At 38.7% G+C, this 8,219-nt stretch overlaps 1 protein-coding gene across 1 annotated transcript; it reads right to left on the bottom strand.

Moving 5' to 3' along the window:
• Positions 1-3,227: 3,227 nt before the first annotated feature.
• On the bottom strand, positions 3,228-5,609 carry LOC306652111 (protein LYRIC-like). Its single transcript, XM_079125168.1, is given in 2 exon segments — positions 3,228-4,261; positions 4,263-5,609. Coding segments are annotated over 2 exon segments (1,749 nt in total). The 5' UTR covers positions 5,595-5,609; the 3' UTR covers positions 3,228-3,844.
• Positions 5,610-8,219: the final 2,610 nt, after the last annotated feature.

Raw genomic sequence — 8,219 nt, 5'->3', positions numbered from 1 at the left:
CTACCATAATTCATTTAGTGTATATAGTATGAATGGATGCTGAATTTTGTCAAATGCTTTTTCTTTGTCTATTGTGATAATCATGTGATTATTGTGTTTAATCTATTGATGAAATGAGTTATTTTTTATTGATTTATGTATGTTGGACCAACCTCACATTCCTGGCATGAAACTCAATTGATCATGGTACTCTATCCTTTTTAAAATGATTCTATATGAAATTTGCCAGTATTTTCTTTAGAATTTTTGCATCTATATTTATCAGGAATATTAGTCTGAAGTTTTCTTTCCTTGATGAATCTTTGCTTTTGGTATCAGGGTGAAACTAAGATCATAGAATGATTTCTGAAGTGTTTCTCCCTTTTCTGTTTCACAGAATAATTTGAGAAATATTGGGGTAAAATCTTCTTTGAAGTTTGGAAGGACTTGGATGAGAATCTATTTGGTCCTTTATTTTTCTTTTCTTTTTTCTTTTATTTTTTCATGGTAGGCTTTTTTAAATTTTAATTAAAAATCATAAATTTACATAGGGCAATGTTGTTTGATTCATTCTGTTATTTTTTTCCCTTCCCCCCTCCCCTCCCACCCCTCTTTTCCCTCTATACATTCCTTTCTTCTTCCATTCTTACCACCCTCCTTATCCCTAACCCTAAACCTAACCCTAACCCTAACCCTAACCCCCCCTACCCCCCATATGTCCTCATCTGCTTATCAGGGAGATCATTCGTCCTTTAGATTTTTGAGATTGGCTTATCTCACTTAGCATGATATCCTCTAATTTCATCCATTTGCCTGCGAATGCCATAATTTTGTCATTCCTCATGGCGGAGTAATATTCCATTGTATATATATGCCACAGTTTCTTTATCCATTCATCAACTGAAGGGCATCTGGGTTGGTTCCACAATCTGGATATAGTGAATTGAGCAGCTATGAATATTGATGTGGCTGTATCTCTGTAGTATGCTGATTTTAAGTCTTTGGGCATAGGTCAAGGAGTGGGATAGCAGGGTCAAATGGTGGTTCCAGTCCAAGCTTTCTGAGGAATCTCCATACTGCTTTCCAGAGTGGCTGCACTAATTTACAACCCCACCAGCAATGTATGAGTGTACCTTTTTCCCCACATCCTCGCCAACACCTATTGTTGCTTATGTTCTTGATAATCGTCATTCTAATTGGGGTGAGATGAAATCTTAGGGTAGTTTTGATTTGCATTTCTCTTATTACTAGAGATGTTGAACATTTTTTCATATATCTGTTGATTGCTTGTACATCTTCTTCGGTGAAGTGTCTGTTCATTTCCTTAGCCCATTTGTTGATTGGATTATTTGTATTCTTGGTGTAGAGTTTTTTGAGTTCTTTATAGATTCGGGATATTAGCATTCCATCTGAAGTATGAGTGGCAAAGATATTCTCCCACTCTGTAGGCTCTCTCTTCACATTACTGATAGTTTCCTTTGCTGAGAGAAAGCTTTTCAGTTTGAATCTATCCCAGTTGTTGATTATTGCTTTTATTTCTTGGGCTATCGGAGTCCTGTTAAGGAAGTCTGCTCCTAAGCCAAAAAGTTGAAGGTTTGGACCTACTTTTTCTTCTATAAGATGCAGGGTCTCTGGTCTGATTCTGAGGTCCTTGATCCATTGTGAGATGAGTTTTGTGCAGGGTGAGAGATAGGGGTTTAATTTCATTCTGTTGCATATGGTTTTCCAGTTTTCCCAGCACCATTTGTTGAAGAGGCTATCTTTTCTCCATTGCATATTTTTGGCCCCTTTGCCTAGTATGAGAAAATTGTATTTATTTGGGTTTGTGTCCGTGTCCTCTATTCTGTACCATTGATATACCTGTCTATTTTGGTACCAATACCATGCCATTTTTGTTACTATTGCTTTGTAATAGAGTTGAAGATCTGGTATTGCGATACCCCCTGCTTCACTCTTTCTACTGAGGATTGCTTTAGCTATTCTGGGTTTCTTATTCTTCCAGATGAATTTCATAATTGCTTGCTCTATTTCTGTAAGGTACATCATTGGGATTTTAATTGGAATTGCATTGAATCTATATAGCACTTTTGGTAGTATGGCTATTTTGACAATATTAATTCTTCCTATCCATGAACATGAGAGATCTTTCCATCTTCTAAGGTTTTCTTTAATTTCTTTCTTTAGTGTTCTGTAGTTCTCATTGTAGAGGTCTTTCACCTCTTTTGTGAGTTTGATTCCCAAGTATTTTATTTTTTTTGATGCTATTTTGAATGGAGTAGTTTTCCTAATTTCTCTTTCTGAAGATTCATCACTTACATATAGAAATGCACTGGATTTATGAGCATTGATCTTGTAACCTGCTACTTTACTGAATTCACTTATGAGTTCTAAGAGTTTTCTGGTGGAATTTCCAGGTTCCTCTAAATATATAATCATGTCATCAGCGAACAGGGATAGTTTGAGTTTCTCTTTTCCAATTCGTATCCCTTTAATTTCTTTGGTTTGTCTAATTGCTCTGGCTAGAGTCTCAAGAACAATGTTGAATAGAAGTGGTGAAAGAGGGCATCCCTGCCTTCTTCCAGTTTTTAGGGGGAACACTTTCAGTTTTTCACCATTTAGAATGATATTGACCATGGGTGTAGCATAGATGGCCTTCACAATGTTAAGGAATGATCCCACTACCCCAATTTTTTTAGGGGTTTGAGCATGAAGGGATGCTGTATTTTATCGAATGCTTTTTCTGCATCTATTGAAATAATCATGTGATTCTTAACTTTTAGTCTGTTGAGGTGGTGAATGAAATTTATTGATTTCCGGATGTTGAACCAACCTTGCATCCCTGGGATAAAACCCACTTGATTGTAGTGCACTATCTTTTTAATATATTTTTGTATGTTATTTGCTAAAATTTTGTTGAGAATTTTTGCGTCGATGTTCATTAAGGATATTGGTCTGAAATTTTCTTTCCTTGATGTATGTCTGTCTGGTTTAGGTATCAGGGTGATATTGGCCTCATAGAATGAGTTTGGGAGTATTTCCTCCTCTTCTATTTTATGGATACTTTGAGAAGTATTGGAATGAGCTCTTCTTTAAAGGTTTTGTAGAACTCGGCTGAGAACCCATCTGGTCCTGGACTTTTATTTGTTGGTAGGCTTTTGATGACCTCTTCTATTTCATTGCTTGAAATTGATTTATTTAAGTTGTGTATGTCTTCCTCGTTCAGTTTAACTTTGTAAGCCATACAAGTGTCAATTGCATTTGCAATGTTTTAATTAAGAACTTTTTAAAAATTGTAAACTAAACCATGACAGTTTAGTTAAACAAATGGTATATGATTTTTTATTTGCACTTGTGATTCCTTTAATACAAATTGCTACCAACAAATATGTAAAGATATGGCAGATTATGCATTTGATCAAAGCACTTTCATTTAAGCATAGAACAGATTCAAATGGTACAAGTTAGTGCATAAGATCCAAGGAGTTGCCTACTAACTTATAGGCAGTCCTCTCTCTAATCAGAATCCATTATTCCACAGCTGCAGATGAGACAGGGCACAATCTGTTGTAAACAGGGAACTGTTGTAAAACTAGGATAATATTCTTAAATTAAGATCATTCTTGTTCAATTGAAAAGACTTTTCCAAGTGTCTTCCAGCACTGTAGTATATTCTGCTGACCTCTTAATTTCATAAATTAACTTTCCTTTGATTCCATTTTTACGGTGGTTGTGTTCACAGTTTTGTTTTAAAAACTGGTTTAAATTTATATAAAACTCTGTACATGTTCACAAATTATTGCATAAACAGCATAATCTTCAAGACAGTGTTTGCAAACACATGTCCAATTCAGGAAAAACAAAATATTCACGTTTCCCGTCTGGCTTTTTTCTTCTTTTTTATTTGTTTGGGAGATTCCCAGTTAGTTTCAGACTTGGTCTGTGAAGGAGGCACACTATTTTGCTTGGTGTTTGACTTGGATTTTTCTGTCTCTTGTAGCATCGGTGGCACTTGGGAAGAGCTTTTGTCAGAATCACTTTTTGATAAGATAACAGATGGCTCGGTAGGAACAGCAGGTGGAAGGGTCTTGATAGGCTGGCTATTTTTGATGAGTACTTCAACTGGATCACTAGTGCTTGTGGTCTTCAAGGAAAAAGCTTTTTCTTGTTTTGGACGGGCTTTAGAGGTATTCACTGGAAGCTCTTCTCTAATCTCTTTTTCTAATTCTTCTGTGTCCTGTGCAAGAGAGTTATCTTCACCTTGCTTCTTCTTTTTCTTTTTTTTTCTTTTTAGATTTCCCAGTTGGAAGAGCTCCCTCTCCCTTTTCTTTATCATCATCTGAAACCTTTTGATCATCAGGAATTGGTTCTTGGGACTTCAGAAGTGAAGCTCTTTCTTCATCTACCCAATTCCCCCACTCTTCTGCTGGTGCATTCCAATCAGAACTGGGATCAGCAGAAGACAGACCATTTAACCCAGACCATTCATCATCGATATAGGGTTGATTACGGCTAACATCCCACTGATAATCAGAAGTGGTAGACTGAGAAACTGGCTCAGCAGTAGACCCAATGCCAGAAAATATTGAATGGTCACTCCAGCTCCTTCCCCAGTCTTTTCCATTTGCGTTAGCATTGCCAGTATCTTGAGTCCAAGCAGATGGTTCTGTTTTCCTCTTTCCTGCAGAAGCAGATAGAACAGAGTTCCACTTCTCCTCACTTGCACTGATCTGTGAGGAGAGTTTTACAGACTTCTCATTCCAGCCTCCTCCATTGACAGTAAGGTTTTCATTCAATCCTGAAGAAACCTGAAGTGTAGAATCTCCTTTTCCAGACTTAAAGTTGCTAACTTGAACATTTAGATGAGAATCACCTTTATTCTTCTTGGAACCAACAGGAAATGATGCAGTTGTAAGTTGCTCGGAGGTAACTGTGATGATATTTTCTATCCCAGGGATAGTTGAATCCAATGAACCAGAATCAGGCAGCACCTTATCACGTTTACGCTGTTGTCGTTTCTCTCTGTGACTAATTTTAGTTTCCCAGGCTCCTTCATCAACTTCCTTTCCATCATGGCGTGAACTGTTTTGCATTGCTTTAGCATCTGACTTTGATTTCTTCTTATTTTTCTTTGACTTTTCATTTTTTTTGTCTGCCTCTGGTGGCTGCTTTGTTGTTACACTTCTAGGAGTTCGCACAATTTCATCCTCACCCACTTCCACAGTTCGTCCATTTGGTTTGGGCTTCTCGGGCAGCTTCTTCCGGTTCTTCTTCTTTTGCTCCTCGCTGCGGAGATTCTTCAGCAGGGTGAGGTCGTCAGGGGCTTGGGTTGGGGCGGCCGCCGCCTCCTCCCGTTTGCGGGGCGGGCTCCTCCGCTTCTTGCGGGCGCCGGCCCAAGCTGCGGCCCAGCTGTAGCCCAGCAGGAAGAGCAGCAGCAGCCCGAGTGCGCCAGTGCCCACCAGGATCACCCAGCCCGGGTATCGCTTCGGCTCCAGCCCCAGGTCGAGGCCCAGCTCCGTCCGCAGGAAGCCTAGGCCGACCGATAGCATTTCCCGAAGTCGGGCCGAGCCCTCCTCGGCCTGCTGGGCCAGCTCCTCCTGCCAGCTCCGTGCAGCCATCTTCCCTCCCGTCAGGGGGACTCGCAGGATGACGCTGGGTGCAGAGACGCCGTGGAAGAGTCAAGGGAAGCGACGAGTGCCGGGCCACCTCAGGCCGAGCGCATCGCGGCCGCCCCTCGCGCCGAGGCCGGCGGTCGGCCGCTGCCACCGCGGGGAGGGCAGGGGGCTCCCAGGTTCCCCCTATCAGCCTCACTTCGTCGCCCCCGCCAGGAGGAGAGCGGGGCGAAGGGAGGGAGTGTCTCCAGTGGCGGCCGCTAAGCGGCGTCTAGGTGCTAGCGCCAGGCCCCGCTGTCCTCCCTCTCATGGTAGGATTTTGATGGCATCTTCTATTTTATTGCTTGAAATTGGTGTGTTTTAATATTCTGTGTCCTCCTACATTAATTTGTGTAGGTCATATTTCTCTAGAAATATATTGATCTCTTTGTGATTTTCTATTTTATTAAATGATAAATTTTCACAATAATTTCTATAATCTGCATTTCAGTAGTGTCTGTGGTGATATTTCATTATCATCATAAATTTTAGTAATTTGAGTTTTCTCTCTCTTTTCTTCATTAACTTGGCTAAGTGTTTATTAATTTTATTAATTTTTCAAAGAAGAAACTTTTTATTTCAACTTTTTGAATTTTCTGTTTCAACTTCATTGATTTTGGTGCTGATTTTAATTATTTTCTGTCTTCTACAGTTCTGGAATAGATTTCTTCTTTTCTTAGGCTTCATGATGTAACTTTAGGCTATTTAGTTGGAATTTTCTATTCTTTTATCAAATAAACCCAATGCATCTTTCCTTTCAGAAGTTCCTTCACAGTGTCCCAGTATTTGCAAAATGCTGTGTCACTTTTCTCATTTACCTCTATATATTTTTTTAAATTTCATCCCTGATTTCTTCAGCTGTCCATTAGCTATTTAATAGTGTACTATTTATTGTCCAGGTGTCAGTGTAGCCTCTTTTTTTATTTTATCATTGATTTCTCATTTCCTTCTTTTATGATCTGATATAGTCCAAGGTATTAGCACTATACTTTGCATTTACACAGAGTAGATTCGTGGTTTAAAATATGATCCATTTTAGTGAAGAATCCATGTGCTATTGGGAAAAAAGTGTATTCAGTCACTAATGGATGAAATATTCTATATATCAGTTATGTCTGAATTATTAATTTTATTGTATACTAGTAAACCTTCTTTATTTAGCTTTTGGTTGGATGATCTATCAGTTGTTGACAGGGATATATTAAAATCACCCAGTATTATTGTGTTTTGGTTTATTTGATTCTTAAAAAATTGAGAAAGATTTGATATATGTAGATGCTTCATTTTGGTGGCATGGGTATTTATAATTGGAATGTGTTATTGATGTATAATTCCCTTAAGCAGTATATGACATTCTTTGTTCCTTTTGACAAGTCCACTCTATCTGATATAAGGATATTAAAATCTCATATATGAGTTCCAAGTGAATGATATTTGTTTTCCATCCTTATACCCTATCTTGTGAATGTCTTTGCCCATGAAGAGAGTTTTTTGGAGACAGGATATTGTTGGGTCTTCCTTTTTAATCCAACCTTACAGACTATGTCTTTTGATTGATGAGTTCTGGCACTTATAATCAATATTATTGAGATATGTTTTTTATTTTCTATCATTTTGGGTTATTTCTCATTTTTAATTTGTTTTTATAAGGCAATTTCCAGTTCCCTGGATTATCTGTTTTATATACAACCCCAAAACATGCACTGACACATTTGCCATGTTTTGTTCATGACTTAGCCTCAAGAGTTTAGATTCCTAAAGTTTTCATTAGGTCAGTCATCAGAAACTTCCTCCTCATGGATCTTTAGATCTCAGTTGTTAGCTTTAATTTGTTCCCAATCTGCCCACAAATGTCTCCTTCGATCATTAGACAGAGATGTGGGCAGAAGATATCCACAAAATTAGGGTCCCCACTAGCAGATTTTCTCCTTTCTGGCATTACCTCTCACTTTCCATTACTTGGGGATTAACTCTCTCTTTTCTGGTTCTTCATGAACCCAGGCTACAGGTTTCTTTAAAGATGTTTTTACCCCCCTACACCCTGTGGCCTCTCCTAAAGCAAAAAGAGGAGGGAAAACCTGTGCCCATCCTAATGCCATGACATTGCCTTTTTCAAAGCGTTAAATGGACCTCTATTCTCTGTCCTGACTTAGTCCTTCTTTAGTGTTTTCAGGTAGGATTCCTTTTGTTCCTTTGTCTAGAGTTTATAATTGTCTCTGTGTATGTGCTGGACATAGGGATGAAGAGACTCAGCCTCACTAAGAAATACATTTATAGACCTCTCTTTCTATATTAAAATGGTGTGAAAATCCATGAACATTCTTGTGAAAATTAAACACTTATGACACCCAAAAATTCTCGGCACTATGTTCTGAAGTTCTAATGTCCTGTCCATCTTTCTAACTTCTTTCTATTTTTCTAATTATATATCTTTTTCCATGTAAACCCATCTTCATTTTTGTTCAATGCACTCTGCCAGATGTTCCATCTCTTGAAATCAGCCTCACCACAGCAGCATGACTTCTTTTCCTTAGCATGTTTCCAGGGGCTTCCCCTCAGTCACCCTTGCTAAGCTCCACCATGTCCATGACC

Source organism: Sciurus vulgaris (genome assembly GCF_902686455.1).
Source record: "Sciurus vulgaris genome assembly, contig: HiC_scaffold_629_arrow_ctg1, whole genome shotgun sequence".
Classification (NCBI taxonomy): domain Eukaryota; kingdom Metazoa; phylum Chordata; class Mammalia; order Rodentia; family Sciuridae; genus Sciurus; species Sciurus vulgaris.
Note: the sequence above shows the minus strand (reverse complement) of the source record. Positions and strands in the feature narration are given on the sequence as shown.